Source organism: Primulina eburnea, chromosome 16 (assembly GCF_022965805.1).
Source record: "Primulina eburnea isolate SZY01 chromosome 16, ASM2296580v1, whole genome shotgun sequence".
Lineage (NCBI taxonomy): Eukaryota > Viridiplantae > Streptophyta > Magnoliopsida > Lamiales > Gesneriaceae > Primulina > Primulina eburnea.
In genome coordinates this window covers 71,166-90,580 of record NC_133116.1, presented here as the reverse complement: position 1 = coordinate 90,580, position 19,415 = coordinate 71,166, and the positions used below count along the sequence as shown (strand labels likewise).

General features: G+C 35.6%; 2 protein-coding genes across 5 annotated transcripts; one reads left to right on the top strand and one right to left on the bottom strand.

Moving 5' to 3' along the window:
* Positions 1 to 6,350: 6,350 nt before the first annotated feature.
* Positions 6,351 to 16,540, bottom strand: LOC140816304 (uncharacterized). 4 transcript variants are annotated; one of them, XM_073175488.1, is made up of 9 exons: positions 16,369 to 16,396; positions 16,066 to 16,161; positions 13,917 to 16,034; positions 13,675 to 13,833; positions 13,365 to 13,544; positions 12,304 to 12,498; positions 7,540 to 7,638; positions 6,901 to 7,461; positions 6,351 to 6,806 (listed from the first exon to the last, which is right to left on the bottom strand). In XM_073175488.1, the coding sequence occupies exons 3-9, from the start codon at positions 16,014 to 16,016 to the stop codon at positions 6,465 to 6,467; spliced, it is 3,636 nt and encodes a 1,211-aa protein (XP_073031589.1). In that variant the 5' UTR covers positions 16,017 to 16,034; positions 16,066 to 16,161; positions 16,369 to 16,396; the 3' UTR covers positions 6,351 to 6,464. The 4 variants fall into 4 exon arrangements, with proteins under 4 accessions (XP_073031589.1, XP_073031586.1, XP_073031587.1 ...); XM_073175485.1 differs by having other exon boundaries at positions 13,917 to 16,103; positions 16,369 to 16,540; XM_073175486.1 differs by having other exon boundaries at positions 6,351 to 6,803; positions 13,917 to 16,103; positions 16,369 to 16,540.
* An 806-nt stretch (positions 16,541 to 17,346) lies between these two features.
* On the top strand, positions 17,347 to 18,023 carry LOC140817229 (uncharacterized). The gene is made up of 2 exons (XM_073176870.1): positions 17,347 to 17,841; positions 17,934 to 18,023. The coding sequence occupies exons 1-2, from the start codon at positions 17,347 to 17,349 to the stop codon at positions 18,021 to 18,023; spliced, it is 585 nt and encodes a 194-aa protein (XP_073032971.1).
* The last annotated feature ends 1,392 nt before the right edge of the window (positions 18,024 to 19,415 follow it).

The window sequence follows — 19,415 nt, the reverse complement described above, 5'->3', positions numbered from 1 at the left end:
GCTTGCTACTCCGAAATCCCCGCTTTCTCTTTTCTTATCTTGATTTACAATTTTCTTGTCTGGGCAATCTTTTTTGAAATGGCATTCTTTGTGACAAATGAAGCATTTCAATTTTCTCTTTTTCTTGGAACGTGATATCATATGCTCCTCTGATTTTTCAGATCCCTTTTCACCGATCTCCCTATGATCATCAGACCCTCACCTTGCAATTCTTCCTTTATTTCATGCTTTCTCTGCAACTCCATAGAATTCAGTGCAGATTTCGTTTCGGCAATTGTCAAGGTCTTTTTTCCATATAGCGCGCATTGTATCAACGAAATGTTCACATGACTTTGGCAAGGAACTCAACAATACAATGGCATAATCCTCTTCGTCGATCTTTATATCGATGTTCTTGAGATCAAGTATTGTCTTGTTGAAATCATCCATTTGTTTACTTAGGTACTTGCCCTTCTCTGTATGAATCGTATGCAATGACTTCTTCAAATATAGCCTATTTGCTAGAAACTTATTGAGATCTAGGCTCTCGAGTTTCTTCCATAGATCAATAGCAAAGGTCATTTCAGCAACTTCTTAGAGCACTTAATCACCAAATGACAGTAAGATCGTGCTATGTTCTTTCGAATCATGATCCTCTATCTTCTTCTTGTCAATCAAAGTTTCTAATATTTATGAATTAACTACATTTGATAATCCACTGTGTACCAAGATTATGCCACTAATCAACGGCCCATAACCACCACCACTTTGAAATTTATACGTATTGTGAACAAATTTCTCCGGATGCAAGTATCACCTTTTGGAAATTCTTAGCGAAAGATGAAAATTTAATTAAGTAGATCGAGACTTTGATGTTTGCACACTCTCTTGGGTATCAAATGTAGCAAATAGATCCTTATCAGTAAACGTGATATCGTCGATATTGATACATATTTGGAATTGTCACGTTCTCCTTATGTACGTTAAACCCGTTAATTTCAAAGGTTGCATTTTCAATTATCAACTTGGTGTTGGATAATTATCAAGAATTCTACTGGATAATTATACAAATTTGTACTGGACGAATTTTTAAAATTGTATGGGATTGTGTTCAAGAAATTCGAAACCCCAACTAGATAAAAAAAAATATATTTTGAATTTGGTGCATAGATTAAGATTTACATCATGACAAGAAGATAAGAGGGTAGTGATCTTGAACCTTGAATTTTCAAAATAGAGTGTTTATCAAGAGATGTTTACTTCAAATTAAAGGATCTACAAGATATGGAGATTTTAGCATGGAATTCGAGATTATTCTTATTAAGAGAGATGGATAAAATATTTACTATAAGTTATGATCATGTAAGTTTCAAATTTAGGTGTGTGTGTGTGCGTGTGTGTGTGTGTGTGTGTGTGCAAGGTGTCTGGATAAGAGATTACTGGATGAGAAGGGGATGACCATGCCAAATCCGAAATTTATGTGTACATATATCGAGTTACCTAGATAAACGATTTCAAGATAATGAGAGTGTAACATTGGAAATTTGAGATTTATGTGTACACATTTATACCAAGATACACACATAAAAGATTACAATGTGGGGAGATTACAAACTTGTAAATTTCGAAACTTGCACATAAATAAGGATAAAATATTTCAAAGAAGATCAAGAACCCAAACTTTGATTTCAAACTATCCAAGAATTTCGAAATTTAAGTTTGTAATTTTTTTTAAAAAGATGATATATGATCTTGATGGCCTCTACACCCCTAAAAATAAGATCGCACCCCCCATGCGAAAATCACACCTTTCAACACATCAAATTTCAAAATTGATATCCAAGTGCTGCAAGATTTTAGAGTTCTAATCTCCGAGTTCTGCCAAGATTTCGAGCCAAGGTGCTGTCAAGTGTCGAGGTTCTGTCCAAACACAATCTAGATTCAAGGATATTTTCGAGATCTTCCAAGCCAAGAAAACGGTCTCTCACGTTTCTTTATTATTCAAGACTTGAGGTACGTGGGCTTTTATATATAATTTGGCACACTTGATCTTTTAAGTGGGTTTAGTTTTTAAAATATTAAATTCGCCTATGAAGTTTCTTTCCTTTTTGAAAGTTTTGATTGAGCATTATTCACCTTCTTCCCTTTCTTGTGATATGATTAAGAACTATAATTAGTGGCATTATGTGGATTCGACTAGATATGAGTGAGAATCCCGATATAAGATAAGTTTATGCTTCTTATATTATAGAATTGTAACTATTATATGGTTTCGTCCCCTTAGAAGAACAAAAATTATATATCACTATAGTAAAACATGGAAAGAAAATGAATTTCAGTGACAATGTTATGCTTACATTTATGCTACGTTATATATTGCACGAAATATGTTATGACATAATATGTTGTTTTTTGAAATTTATGCATAATTGTTAGGTATATGTTTGAATGATCCTTGTTTACTGAGTGTTTACTCAAATTGTGGGGCCCTTAGCTCCTAATCGTTATTACAATGCAATCTGATTAGGGTTAAGTAATTACAGCGGAAAACGAGTTTAAAAATTCTTTACGATGAGCCCAAATCATCTTATTTAAATACTAAAAATAGTATTTAATCTCAACTCATAAAACACGCCCACACGTAATCACAACCAATCACATACAAACATCTCATATCCTCGGGACATGCCCCGGTATATAGATACATATACATATATACTGGGAACAAGACATAAACATAAACCTCAGCCCAAGCTGTGGCTCCCACCAGAAGTACCCTCTCCGGTCTCCTGATATCCTGGAGTACCTGCCATTGTCCACACACAAAGACAACAACAACCCCCTTTGGGGGTGAGCAAAGCTCCGTATGGAACAACCAATCATATATACCACAGATACCAAAACAATGATATATGGCATGCAATGCATGTATGTCGTGGAGGTATCAGGTCAAATGTCCATCCACTGAGCACATGTCAGAATCAATCGAATCGCTATCAAATCAAATCAATGCTCGAGCTGGCACACCGGCCGATATGGGAATACACGTATGATAGCGTCGACGAAGCACCATCAATCCCACATCTCATATCCAATCATATGGGGCCACAATTGTCTATGCTTTACGGGTCATATAATACCGGCATAGCGATTGTGTTCACAAACCCCGGAGTCCAATCAAATCATATCAGGGTATCCAAGGATCATAGCTCAACGTGCATGTCATGTATCGATGTATGCATAAAATGATGTGTGTTAACAAAACATTTATTTTATACATTGATACTCAAATCTCAATGTCATGTATGCCACATCAAATCAACAATTAAGGCATATAGACACATAATCTCATTCCAATCAATCAAATCAATCCGACATATATCATATAATACAGATATCTGTCGTATGTTACCCGGTCGCAACATACCTCAATTCTTCGTTTCCAATTGATGTAGCCTGAAGACACTGATATTACACTTTATCTACATCAATAACATACTTATTCCAATCAATAACATATTCCAAAATTATTAATATAAGTTTCAAATATCATTTGAAACTTCAATATTCATATCAAATCATAATCATATCCTAATTCAATTCCGACTTCGAATATCAGTTTATTGTCGGTTATCCTACTACATATCAGAATTTTAACTTCAAATACATGCTATTCCAGCACTTTGATATTTCAAGCTGCTGGAACTAGAAGAAAATTACCTCAGTCAGAAGCCCTCGACGCGACGATCACAAATACATAATTTGTTTCGCGTTTAGACAACGTCTTAAAGTCGAATCGGACGAAAGAAAATGAAAATCTCTCGTGTTTCTCGAAACTCTGAAATGTACAATGAAGAAAACGAAAGAAAGAAACTCATTCTTATCTCTACCACTCTCGCGCTCGGGCGGTAGAATTCTCGCGCCCGAGCGCGACACATTCTGTCCCCGAGAATCATTTACGCCGCGCTCGGGCGGTCAAAAGTTACCGCTCGGGCGCGGGGTGTTCTGCCCGAACACTCATAATTTCAATCCTGGCGCTCGGGCGGTCATTTTCTACCGCCCGGGCGCCACATATTCTGTACAAATATACACTTTTGTACTATATTGGCGTCCGGTCTTTCAAATCAAGTTCGTACAACATCAATTCATATACAATATTCATTTTCTCAATTTCATGGTCATATTATACATCCAATGTATAATCACATATCAAATGCATGAATTATCGATAATCATATAAGATTTACAATAATACGATACACGGTCCTTATACAAATATTCACCACTTACTCTACCCTTCCCAGATAACTCTGAAGAACATGTCGAGAAGAGGAATACGACTAGTTTTGGGGCTGGTGACAGAGAAGAATCGAGAAGTTTATCATATTTATGTTTTTATGTTTTTTTTTTCAAGTTGCAAACGCTTCCACATATTTTATATCATTTTTAAAAATTTATGTTGTAAATACAATATTATGATTCATTACGAGTAATAAACTGGTTGGCAAGATTTTTGGTCTATGATGCTTGATGTTTTCAATTATGTGATTGTTCCACAACGTCGATGTCTATACGTCTTGATCTATGGGGCATGACACCTTACCCTTGCCTTTGCTTGATGTTCATAAACCTTCGCAGGCTGGGAGTAGGAGTTGGGCAGACCTTCCATGCGGACAGACAGTCCACTCAAATTCAAACCTGATTGTTTATATTATATATCAACGTTATTTTCAAATTATTTAAATTGCATATACACTTATTTCATTTTTCATCAAATATTTTTCCAATATCTATTCTCCAAATATACAATGGTTAACAGGCACGTTTGCCGGCTATGCCTCGGTGCCAATTCACAGTTAATTGTGACTCGTTGGCATGTTTACCCCGCAGCTGTAGACTTATTTGACTAATTTTTTTTTTTTCTTAAAAAAAATATCTTATAAGATCTTTGTTCGATGGGTTTGTAAGATGTATGATCTTATTTTAAAAATAAGATGTAAAGTATGATAATATTCTTAAAGTTGTTGATGTGTTTGTTATTATAAAATCTTTTTGTAATGATAATTACCAAAAAAGCATAACACTATGAAATAATAGTTTTATTAACTATTATGAGAGTGTTATTTATACTTCATAATTTATTAGTCAGACTCTAACTCCAAATTTCGGCGACCCTTCCTATATCCGGCGGTGGAAAAGAGTTCACAACACTTTTAAAAATATCTATAGGAGAAGATGGGTGTATTTTCGAGTGAAAAATTTATGTATGTTTGTTGTGATTAGATTAGCCTCTTTTAGTACTCATCTTATCATATTATCAAACGGTCATTTCCTGAGCTTTCCATCGAACGATAAGAAAACTCAGAGGGTCAGATCAACCCATTCATTAATCTCGTGATAATGTGATATGATGCTTGATAGCCTAGAAGTTTGTATGAAATATTGAGTGACCAACAATGTGAACCTACTTGGAAGGTAAGTCTTGTGAGGTCATAAATTCGTCCCCTAATTCCACTTTATCCATCTTTTTGTTTCTTTTCTAGGTTCTTGATCTTGAACGTAAGATTTTCTTTTGTAAAAAAAAAAAAAAAAAAATTAGAAATAGATTTTATTTGCTAAAAAAAGAAAATAAATTTTATTTAAATAATCTTACAAAATCGCACAGCTTCTTCGCTATCAACAGTTTCATTTTCTTTTACATGCAAAGCAATCCAATTATGTTATTTACAATACATATTTTGCTTCTGCACAAAAATTGAAATAAAATTACTTCAATAATTTTTAACTAAGCTTCTTCAAAATTGAGAATAATTTGTTGGGGAGAGAGTTGAATAAAATGGATTTGAGTTTGATGATATAATAGATGAATTATTATATCGACTCATAAACAAACTAAAATTAAAGAGAAATAATTTATTTTCATAGAATTTAAGAGTATCAAAAGCATATGATATATTTACATAAGCCCTTCAATCTAGATACATTCTTACGTTTGTAATTTTTCTTTTGACGCAATATAAAAAAGTTCCTATTCTAAATACCATTTGTATTAATATAGAAATTCAGCATAAGATTTATTTAAATTTGTTGTTTATGTATTTATATTGTTGAGGATTTTTTTTAAAAAAAAAAATCATCGAAATATTTCTTTTTATTTTTGAATTTTAACATGATCGTGTCAATCTTGACATATATAAAAAGACCATATAATATTTTTTTCAAAAAAAAAAAAAGAGATCGCTGACAAGGTGATCTGAGTTAAGTGGGGGATTCGAAGAAATAGACAGCTAAATTTGGGATGAGACCGTTCAAGCCCAGAAATGCCATATTCCGACGGTCCTGTCCACTATGACAATAACCACCGCCTGTTAAAAGTGTAATTTCCAATAAAACCGTCTGATTGTCATACTCTACCAATCCAAACAAAGGGGAAAAAAACCTCAGAGAGCCTATACGGAGGAGTATATATTATCATTCATGGCCAGCTAATAACCAGGGTTATGGCGCTTGAGATTTACGTTAGCGAACAAACCCATATTTCCCAGCCAGAATACAAGTATAACAACGACGCTTGTAAGAGTTACCCATATCCACTGCTTCCATTTTTTCCTGTTTCGATTGCGAAAAGGTGGGGGGAGGGATTTGGTATTGTTTTGCTTGCTCGCAATTGGAGTTTTTTTAGGCTTTTTAGTTGGTGCGCAAGAGGAATTGTCACTCACTTGTATTTCTTCCTTGACGATATCCACAGCTTCACTGCTATCATTCACATCTGTCGACGCGGAAGCAGCTTTCTTTCTCTCTTTCTTTCTCAATTTCTTTTCCTTCTCCTACACGTTTGAACAGGTACTTAGTTTCATGTCGTCATGCGTGACAGGAAAACAAATAACAAATAGCAACAGGACAAGATCCATAAAGATTCACCTTTTCTTTGAGTTCCGCTCTCAGTTCTTCTCTCATTTGCACCTTCTCATCATGCCGTTTTTTATTCTCACGTCTCTCCTTAGCCTTCGCTAGCTGCTCCAAACGAAGTTCCTCCTTCTTCTTAGCTTCAGCCTCATCCCTTCTAATTTCTTCTTCCTTGTGGGTCAACTCAGCTTCCTCCCTCATTTTCACAGAATCCTCTTCCTGCAACTCATCAGTGATTTCTCTACCAGAAACATCAGTCAAGGAATTGCCTGACTGATCCTTGGATTCTGTCACTGTCTTCATTGATTGGACATCTGTGACCAAATTTTCTAAAGACATTTGTTGCTTCAGCTCCACAGATTGACATGATATGGAATCAACATTGGCAGGTATCGAGACCATCTTATCATTTCTTTCTTTATTATCACAAATGGGTAGGTTAGGAGGCTTCTCATCAGGGCCTAGTGAACGACCATCCAAAGTGCCCAATCTCCTCAGAGTACTCCTTGCATTGAACCTGGCATACTCATTTCGAAATTCCCCATTCCCGTTCCAGAGTTTCATAAATTTTTCCACCTGTAAAGTTGTCACTCAATTCTCAAAGTAAGAAGTTTGAATTGACGTAGCAAATAGAAAAACAATCACAAAACTAACCTGATTCATACACAGATGGTATAGCACCTCTCTATCCCCGCTAAATGCACAGTTACTGGCTGTAGCTTCATCATCTTTGTATTCAACGAAGTATATGTTCTGCAATGGCAATTATCCAACAACTTATAAGCTTTTTCCTACTATTTATCACAAGCACATGCACATATTCATTTTACAAAGAAATCCAGGTGGCATTGTTTCTGAACTAAAAGCATCCACATGATGCAATACGGTGGTCATATTGATAGAATTAATCACTATGCTTAAAATGCATATCTCAAGTAAAATTTATGATGACTACAACTTCAATCCCGAACTTGTAATGAATGAAGAGGTATGTTCCCCGTTTATGCTCTTCAAATTATGAAGCCCACACAACAATAATTAAATTAAATTCACCAAATAATTTTTTAACAGACTCCAATGAAACTGTGTAATATTTGATCATGCCAGATAAGGTTTACTGCCTGTGTTAAAAAAAACATCCTATGTAACATGTGATATTTCATATTTGTCCGATTATCAATAACTATTAAATGACTTTCTAGGACATAAGTCACCAATTTCTACTGTATTCCACAATAAATACCATGAGTCAACCTTTGAAAATGAGTACACAACTTGACTGAGAGGATTCGTCTGGGATAAAGTGGGGGAGGGGCAGAAACCATAGAAATGAAAAGGTAGCACTTTCCAAGCAATTGTCTAATTAGTTCTACTAAAGTTCCACAATCAATCAATTTTGACACAAGAAGCAAACCAGTGACGGCATCATCTGATTCTTAAAGATCATTCAAAAGTTATAGCAAATATGTAATCGGGTGGTGCGTAAAAGAAATAGCAAAATAAAATCCAGGCTAGGACACACAACACCACTACCCTATCTTAAAAGTGACTGAATGAGAGTGATTTATACTTCGCTTGTTTTCTCATTTCTTGGAACAACAAAATAATCATTTAAAAATAAAGATACTAATTCCAAGTGGTGATTTATCCGATGAGCAACTGAAGCTTCAAATTAAAAAGGTACTCATAATACCATAGTTGTCAAAGGCGAGCGCGAGGACCCTGCGTCTGGGGTCATCACAGGCGCAACGATTCACTAAGGCGAGCTTAAGCGCTCGCTAGCCTAGCTTTGGAAGCTCACTCAAACACGTTTTAGTGAGTTTTACTTGTTTAAAACAAAAAGCCCAAACTCAAACCTTCGCAACACAACGCTCCAACGCTGGAATCAAAAGAAGAGGCCTATGAATAGAAGAACGAGGTGAGGTCATCTACATCTAAAATAACAAAAAAAAGACCTATTTAACTTCTTTTGGATGAAGAGAAAGAAGAAATTGATGTTGATCAAGAAAATTATGAAGACCAAGAAGAATACAAGCCCGAAAGTTCCGAAAACTCTGATGATTCGATGGAAAAAGATGAACTTGATTTAGATAATTGAAGAATTTTAATCACGTTACTAATTATTATGAACTTATTAATTATTTTTTGTTTCGAATAAATTGTAACTTAATTATTTCATATTTTAATATATTTATTCTAACATAAATATATTTTTTAAAATTTTTTAAAACTTGTGCCTTGCTTCGGTAAGGCGCGCGCCTCAGGCTCCAAGGCGCTTGTGTGCCTTGGTGCGCTTTGCGCCCTTGACATCTATGCATAATATATTCCATGACCATTACCAGTTTAACCGAGGGTAACACGTGACAAGTTTTAAGGAGCAAATATTGAGACATATTTGAGAAATTGTTGATTGTGATGTAACTGCAAAAGAAGCACCGTGCTAGGAAAAATAGGACAACGTGGGTGACAAAATACCTAATCCACTGTATTGATCTCTACAAAGAATTAAAACATGCATTTCATTCCTCTATTTAATTCTTTACTTTAGGGTAGAAATGTGATTGGACGATAACAATCAGTCAATGTTAACTAATAATCAGTGATTTAAACGACAAACAGACACCACATCCAGCATTAAGGAAAAATTCATTCTTGTTTCCAATTGGCTGGTTACCCAATGGCTAGTTTGTCCTTCTATATTTTTCTCGTCATTTAAATTGATTTCACACGAAAAATCTGGAAGTGCTTTATATGAGACTTTTAAGTTTTAACACAGATTTATTTCTTTTTTAAGATCCTTCAGTTTTATGTTTCTCAAATATTGCATGTTCTGCAGCATAGTTAATAAAAGTTTGCAACACATGTGCCTAGGATTAAGGCAAAGCAACACTCAACCTTTGTGCCTAGAAATATGACAAGGCTCAACCACTCAATGAGGCGTGCCCCATTAATCATAAAACACATGCATTGGTATGCTTAGAGCCAAATGCATGTTTTATGCATGCCTTAAATCAAATGATTGTGCAATTTAAGTTAAATCCATGAGTTTATCATTCATATTTTCTCACACTCGGATAATACTCGAATGTTCGAAAATTGCATATAACATGCTACTTGACATAATTTTCTTCATACTTTTAAATTGTATAGTATAAAATATAAATATTATTACTTTATATATATTATTACTTGGCACATTTTAGCTCAATAAGGTGCACACCTAGCGCCAGGAGCCTAGATTCAGGTCATAAATGCTCCTTAGTGTGTTGTGTGCCGTTAATAACTATATTGATGGAGTTCATTTCCATCAGGCACACGCTATTTCCATTTTCAGGCAACCAGAACCAATTTTTTGAACCATAAGCTGCCATGTTCTCTATTGATTTGGGTCAGTTTGGTCAAAACATTGAAAACTCAGAAGACTTTTCAGTTTATCATTCAACAAGCTCAAAAACAAAGCATGACGACATTCATAAAACGCGAAGTCGACTTCAAATATTTAACTCATCAACATATAATGTTAGTAAGTTCCAAATATTGAAAAAACTATAGCATGTTAATAAGTTCCAAATATGGAAAGAAAATAATTCTAGTCCACACCTTAATTAGATTACATGATATACAAGAACTATATGGCCTCAATTTCCCTAATTATTCTATACTACTGTTTGACATAGTAATTTAAAGTTCTATAGAAGTATATTTGATCCTTTTGATTTGCCATGCAATACATGATATCTAAATAAATACCCAAGCTTTCTTTTAGTATAAAACATGCTGATAAATGGAAAATTTTATTATTATTTAACTGACATATTGAACTATAATATCGAGATATTTAAAGACTTGCTCAAAAAAAGATTATTTAGTCTGTTGAAATTTTCCTGCTAAAAATAGTGAAGAATGTTATCGAGCAATCATACAAGGTTGGTGCTCGAGAGAGACTCGAGAGATGTTTACTTATTAGCCTGGGTAATTGGCCACAAGTCATACGAGTTTTTTTTGGAAGTATTTGTCTGAGCTCGAAGCACCAAGTAGACAATGTATACTTAAACTTAACCGAAAGTGTTAGAAACTTGAATCATATCTTTACTTTGGTCAATTAACTCCGGATATTTTAGGGATGAAAATCCAAATCAATGTTTTCCTTTTATATTTTCATATTCTCTATTTTGTTTTTCGGCGTCTCCTGTGTGTAACTTATTTTTTAATTAGTTAAATGTAAGAAAATATGGTGCCACTTGGTCTGGCATAAACTCTTTATTAGTTAGAAAATTTGGAATTAGATTTCATAGTGATCCTGAAGAAACTTTTGACATAGTGTTTGTAAATGAATTTGAAAGTCAATGGAATATAAGCAAAGATGGATGCAGATTATATGAGAAAAAATGTAAAAATATGTAATGATTGGTAGAAGAAGGTAAACTACTGTCTCCAATAATTTTCTGAAATGTGTGGTAATGGTTAAAAGTTTTGGAACAAGAAAAACTAGTTTTGTGTTTAATAGTTATAGTAGAGAAAAGATCCACTATTGAGTTCCTCGCCAATCATTTTTTTTTTTTGGATAAGAAACAAAATTCATTATTATTTCCATCATATATATACACCACCCAAATATTCCAATTTTAAAATGTTTCACTCACATTTGGATAACTAAAACCAAACATACTTTTAAATAACAAAATATGACTTCAACTTCAAACAAATTTTAATTATACTTTTTAAAAAATATAAAAATTTCAAAGACTACTTTCAGCATATCTGAGTTTGAAGTTATTCAAAGCTCCACAAATGTCACCAAAGATATTAATTGATTTTTTAAAAAAAAACACGTGTTAAGCTTTCAGTGGAGAATTCTCCACTCCAAAGCATAGTTAATAAGGATTCAAGAGACAAAGGAAATAGAAGCCCCGAGCTCATGTAAAGGAGAGTAGTGTGCGTTGTTGAAGCATTTATAACGCATAAAATTCTAGATAGCAAAAGTAATATATATTTCACATAACATCAAACATGTACTTTATAACTGACAACAAAAGAACAAATACTTATCGTACAGACAAGCATGTATGATCATCATAGTTATTTCACCTAAGATTTGAAACATCTGCATTTAAGGCACACCTGTAGCCTTTAAAGGGGCACAAAGGTGCACATCTTAACAAATGGCTATGCCCTGGCTTGAACCTAAAGACAGGGAAATTGTAAGTTTTAATAACAATGTCCAAACCCCAACCAAACAAGGCCTATATCTTTCCTTGTAATATCCTCTTTTCACAGTTCCAAAATAGTATATACTTCAGTACTTCACAAAGAATTTCTAGTTTTAGACTTAAACTTATCATTGTACTTGTTAAGTGCACATGTGCCTTTCTAGTACCAATAAAAAGTGAATAGGTGCATGTTGAAACGAGGTCTTACCTTCTGTGAGAGTTGTTCTCTCAAAGTCAGCCATCTAGCATATGCTGCTTGGCGAATATCATAAGCGGCTCTGAATTGAGCTTGCAGTTCCTTAATCTTCTTGTTTTCATCATCATATTTATTCTCAGCTTCCACGATCGCTGTCTGGGCCATTGACATTCTGTCTTTAAGGGTAGCAAGCTCTTTCCTTAAAATCTGCACATGACAATACATAATAATGATAAACAGCCAGATGAGTTAAGGTTTTCACTATTTGCAACTTTTCACACCTGACACCACAACTCGAAATTAACCTTGACAACTGTAAGGCAGTCATCTGAATAATGGTAGAGGATAATGGATAAAAAAAATGGTACCACGAGTATCCGATGCTTTGAAATAAGTGAATCCGATCATATAAGGTTCACACACATTAAGTTGGAACTGGATATGGGTTGATTATTGGGTACCCACAAAATAAACATTATGCTGGGTTTGGGTAGGCATATCTATTCAGGAACTAATAAGAAACCCTACAGTTTAATAGAACAAAAATGTTCCATCACTGGAATATATTCAGGTCAACAATCCTAAAGCACTCTTGGAAAAATTTCCAGAATGCAAATCTCAAAGAGAATGAAAATTTAAAAGAAAATCTCATTTTAAAGCATAAAAATGCATCTTAGAAGTTCAAAGATGCAACCTGAGAAAGAAACCAGCACATCGAATGAGATAAAAAACAACTGTTATTTAAGAGATTATAGAACAATTACTACGACGACATACAAGCCTTTGTCCCACCAAGTGGGGTTGGCTACATGAATTCTCCTCCGGCCTTGTGCTCTATTTCCTACTAAATCATCATCAATAATAAATAAATTTTATCATGTTTCATCGTTGCTAACTAATTCTTCTTTTTTCTTCCTCATCCTTGGTCAATGTGTGTATTTGTCATGATCTCACATCACCTAAACGGGGCCTATTATTCGCCTAACCACATGTGCCTACCATCTCAATCACGTCTCTCGAAATTTTTACTCAACACCACACCAACATTAGATAAAAAGAATAAGGTAGCATACTTTCAAGCGTTCTTCAGCATCCTCTCTCTGTTCAAGAGCCTGCTGGATTTCGCTTTGGCTACCCATGTTACAAGACAATTGTTCACGGAGCTGCTTCAGTTGCTTGATCTCACGGATTAGCTCCTTTTCTTCCCGCAATGGCAGTGATTCATGTTGTATCATATGTTCTATATTGGTTATCTGCCAAGAGGCACAATTGAATCATGTAAAAAATTATGAAAGGATGATTTCTGACTCGTGACAAGCCAAATGCATTCAAACAAGTAAAGTGCAAGTGTTTATACATAAAAGAGGGTGAGCAAATGCTTACCCGGATATCTATATCCTCAATAGATATTGCATTCTTAGCTTTGTTAATTAAAGACCGAAGAGAACTTATTTCCATGCGCTTTAACGCCACCAACTTCCGTAAGCTTCTGGTTTCACCCTTGGCATGTTCATAATCAATACCATGAATCTGATTGTTGGCCTAATACAAGAAGAATTATTTTGTAACCAGTGTGTCCTTAAACATCACGTAGAAAACATTAATTTGATGGATGGAGCTCTTACTCTTTTCTCCTGGATTTCAGCTTGAATAGCATCCCTGAGTTTTGTCTTCTCATTGATTTCTAGTTTTGCAGTCTTGAGCTGTTCTTTAAGTTTTTCATCATTGAACCTTGGAATCCTAATAAAAAAGTTGAACGGCTTTGGCACAGCATCAACACTCACATCCTCTCCAGTGATAGCATCAGTACTGGAACCCTTTAATGAAACTTTTGATATGTTTTCATTCTGAAAAATTCTTGTGTCCTCATTTGCTTGAAATAACAAGGTCTCAGCCTTACTTCCCACAACACCACTGAATTGTTCTCCCACATTTTTAACTTCAGCGGATTCTACAATGATGTTGGCACAAACTTCTTCGTCAACAACAAAGTTATCTAAAATCACTACCCCCCTTGTGACCATGACATGACTTGTCGAATCTACATTGTCCAAAGCAGAAAAATCATGACAATCATGTTCCATTTCCTGATCTGTAAAAGTATGAGAGTCGGTTCCATCTTTAGATTTCCAACTTGAAACTTCAGCTCCAGCATGGGCATTATGACCTTCATAAGTTTGCTCCTTTTCGATGCGAACAACCGATTCAAGAGTTGGATCACAGCCTGAGTTTATGCTGTTCACACTATATGCATCCTGGCTGTTAAAACCAAAAGGTCCATTCTCAACAGCATGTGATTTTGCACCATTAATAGATGAAGAAGATGCAATCACTAACATTTCAGCATCGGAATCTTTATATTCAGTCAGAGACTCATGAACCCCACCACTTAAAGCGGAAAAGCTCTGAGACAGCACAGGACCCTCGGTCTCATTGTCAGAGATCATACTTATATGGGACACTTTGTTCAAATAAGAAAGCTCGCTGGGGTCTTTAGGATATTGAATATTGTTTTCAACATGAAATACAGAAAATTCTTTAATTTTTCCCTTTGAGACCTGGTGGCAAAAAGTTCCGAGATGACAATCCATATTAATTGCCTCTCCTTTTTCTTCAGCTAAGCTGCACTGTACTCTGTTTCCAGGGACTGTACTCCACTTCACGTCATCCCCTGCCACACCCAAAGCTGACTGTGCCTCCACTTCGATTGTCTCCATTTTGTTATCAATTGGATAGCATTCCAAACCTGGATTTAAGAAAGTTGCTTGGGCAACTTCACCTTCCACTCTTTCCATAACCAACCTTGCAAAATTTATCTTATTTTCTTCCAAATGACAATCAGCCACATCTTCAAACGAAAGTTGAGATGTCTCAGTTGATCCTAATATAATTTCACACTCACATACATCTTTGGTTTGAACAGAGATATTCACAGGTGACCACATATTCATATTCCCTTCCTCTCCTGATTTTGCAACCACCCCCAAGTTCGGAGCTTCAGATTCCTGATTCTTTTCCAGACCAGAAGAGGATTTTGATATGATCTGCTCCTCTGCCTTTTTCCTTTCAGTATCTGCCACACTTTCAGTTTTCTCATTTCGGTCATTGGGCTTCTCTGCTACAACTAACTCCGAGCTTTCAATTTTTCTATTTGGATCACCATCCTGTTTAATTTGAGCTTTTGCCCCACATTCAGTTTTCATAAAGTGATGCTCTATTTGATCTTGGATGCCATCGCCATCCCCCAAGGAACTCTCTTGGTTTAAGGTATTGTCATTTACCACCAAAGGCTTCACATAGGTTCTTTCCACATTCCCGTTTTCCCCCTCCTTTAAAGGCTTGCAAACTTCACCATTATCGAAATCCAAAGTCACATTTTGAGCATCCAACTCCGCCCGGCATTTAGTTTTCAGACTATTCTCTTCGATAGTATCTAGGAACGCAACTCCATCCACAGGAGAAGTCTCGTTCTCTGCTGAAATGACATTTATGACAGAAGGATACCCATGGATTGCCTCTGCCGTACCATTCTTCCCACCCATCAAAAACTCATCAACATCCGTTTTTACCTCAAAATGCTCGACAGAGGACTTTGATTCGAGCACGCTACTCGGATCTACCGCAGCTACAACCTTAATTTCAAAGGAATCACCAGTCTTGGCATCAGCCCCAGTGACAAAAACATAGGAACTGTCGGGATCACTTTCTAGATCTTCGTTGCCCATCCCATTGCGATTAGGCTTGGGGAAATCATGAGTAGAGCAGGCATCTAACCCGGATATCCCCGCATTTCCAGCCACCTCGGGCGCCACCTTACAAAACCCAGTTTCAGCCGCCATTCCGAATTACCCAATGGTAGATCAAAATTATCTATATAAAAAAGAAACTCGTTCACGTACATATATATAAAAAAAATCATCATGTAAACATATATATGAACATGCAAACTTGTCAAATTAAAATTGAAATCCGCGGAAACGGAAAAGATATGGTGAAATTAAAGAGAGAGAGAGAGAGACAAAAATAAAAATAAAATAAAATTGATGATTGCATGCATGAAATGAAGGAATGTAGTACCGGGAAAGGGACGAGGAATCTAGATCCGAGGGGTGGAGCGAAATCGGAGATCCGGAGCGCCCAAAAAGGATACTGAATTGAGTGAGTAGCCGTAGCCTCAGGCTCTCTGTGTTGATTGTCGAAAAGAGTGTGTGGGAACTGGCAAGGGCAAAGAAACATGTGGCAAAGTGAGACTCAGCTTTATACACTGACTGGCATAGGATTTCATAGCTACCTTTGCATATTTATTATATATTTCTTTTTTTAAAAAAAAAACCTTTTGACCTTTTTAAATAAATAAAAAACACAATAAATTTGATTAGAAATTAAAATTTTAAAAAAACTATTTAAAACAAATAAAATCAAATTGTCTATCTATATTTATTAAATGACTTTACTCTTGTTAACTTAGTTGACAATTTAATTTTCAAATGACAATAGTATAATTACCACCGTCCCACTAACAAATTATATCATTGTTATTTTTTAAAAAAACACACATTATCGACACAATATTTTACAAGATTATTACAAATATTTTCAATAGGAATTAATCTTAATCTAAATATTAACTTAACTATAACAATGATTATTTATATATATAAAAAACCCAATTATTTATAAAGCATCGATGGACTTCGCCAATATTTTTTTCCCAGGGCCACACAGTTATGTAAAATAATTAGTATACATATATTTTTGCATTCAGTCCCCAACTAAGAATGTATGTAAATTAAATTTCCAGCAATTTAATAGTTAAATTTAATATGTATACATAATATGTAAATTTAATTTCCAGCATGGCTTTATAGAGGTTTTTGAGAGGTTGTGGATGAATGCAACCTTCGGGATTTACGGACAGAGGTATATCCGATTACGTGAGAAAGATCTAAAGGCTCTAGAAGTGGTGTCAAAGAAAGATTTGATAGAGCCTAAGTTACACGATCATGGGTGAAACTCTTTCCGCAATCTTATAAGCTAAAAAATCTTGTGGCGCCTATGTCAGACCATTCACCAATTCTGCTCCAATTGGAAGCGAATGAGATATTCTATGCAGCTCGTTGGTTTCGATTTGAAAATAGTTGGTTACGTGACGCTGAACTTTATGGGATTGTAAAATCCTCGTGGTCAGGTGCTAGGAATACAGACATGATCTCAAAGCTTTGTTATTGTGCTGGAAAGTTGGATTCTTGGGGTAGAAATCGAGTGGTAAGTTTCTCGAGGGAGATAAGATCTTGTATGAATAGGTTACATAACCTACATGATAGAGTGGATCACGAATCAGTTCAGCAATATGATGATATCAAGAATAAGCTCTCATATTTGTTCATTCAACAAGAAGACTATTGGCAGCAGAGAGCCAAAGCATATTGTTTGAGAGATGGGGACTCTAATTTTCATGCAGCTGCTTCAATGAAGAAGAAAAATAATACTATTACTAAGTTTAGAGATGACAATGACAATTACCATGAAGACATTGATGAGATATGTTGGGTTGTGCAGAATTATTTCCAAAGTCTATTTGTTGCCTCTAGTATACTGTGCGATCTACATACATGATCTTAATGGAGAGATTAATACTGCAGGATTACCTAAAAGTCCCAGGGAATTGGAGCAGATTATGGCAGCTTAAGATTACTCCAAAGATGAAGATGTTTTTATGGCAAGCGTGCTGAGAGTGTCTCCCGATGCGAAATAAACTAAACTCATGAGGTATTTATGTTCCTTGGTCATGTGTTATATGTGATCAGGACATATAACATACTTGGCATACTTTGTAACTTGTAAATATGTCTATGAATGTTGAGCACATGCTGGTATTCTAAACTTGATGGATACAATGTCAAATACTTCAGAAAGTTTCTCGGATTTTGTGTTCAAAGTACTTTCTGTGTCAAATGAAACCATAGTTGGTAAGATTGCTATTATATTGTGGAGTGTATGGAAACAGAGGAATAATAAATTGTGGAATGCTTCTATTTTGCCCGCTGCTCAAGCTACTATCTGTGGTTATTCATTTCTATGTGAGTGGATTGAAGCTAAAGCACGCTCCCAAACTGATGCTCAAAACCAGCATCTTCCAACTGATGTCCTTAGTAGGAGCGACAAAGTTCACTGGAAATTACCACCACCAATGTATCTAAAGTGCAATGTTTATACAACATTCTTCAAGGATCAGAGATTAGTAGGTTTTGGCATGGTTATTCGCGATGATAAAGGGTAGTTTGTGGCCGCTAGAACTGCCTTTAACAGAAGGTTTGCCGAGTGTTCGAGAAGGACAAGCTATGTGGCTTTTAGAAGCTATTAACTGGGTTACAGAGATGAGCTTACAAATAGTCGTCTTCGAAATCGATTGTAAAAGTTTGGCTGATGCAGTTAAAGCTTATGTAGATGACTATTCAGAGTTTGGATATATAGTGTAATGCCCGAGAATTATAGAATTGATAAACCAAGATTAATAATCTTCGTTAACGTGAGACTCGGAAGACATGAGAATGCATGACATGCAATGAGGGAAGAAAAGACATGAGAAAATAAGAGTTTTTATTTGAGACAAGACCGCACCCGCGCTCATGGAAAGTACCGCACCCGCGGTGAATGTCCAGTAGGGTACCTAATTTTGACATTTCGATACCGCACCCGCGGTAAGAACAAGACCGCACCCGCGGTGGTGTTACCGCACCCGCGGTCTTGTATGTAGCGCACCCACGGTCGAAGATTTTAGAAAATGATAAAGCTGCCGAATCATGAGCGCACCCGCGCTGCTGAACACACCGCACCCGCGGTCATGCGTGTAGCTTGAAAAATGATGCCACGTTTTATGATGTGCATGCAGTATATATATAGAAGAATTACACGTAAATTCCTCAGAAATTCAGAAAAAGGGCCGAGCTTTTGAGAGAAAAATCCTTACGCCTTTTAGATTTGCGATTGTGAAAGATCCGTCCATCAGAATTTAAATCCGAACGCAGTATTGTGTTCCTCTTGACTCAAGCTACACAAGGACGTAAGTTTTGTTACGTTTTGAGATGTTTTGAAAATATGATGTTGCTAGAATCGAATATGAT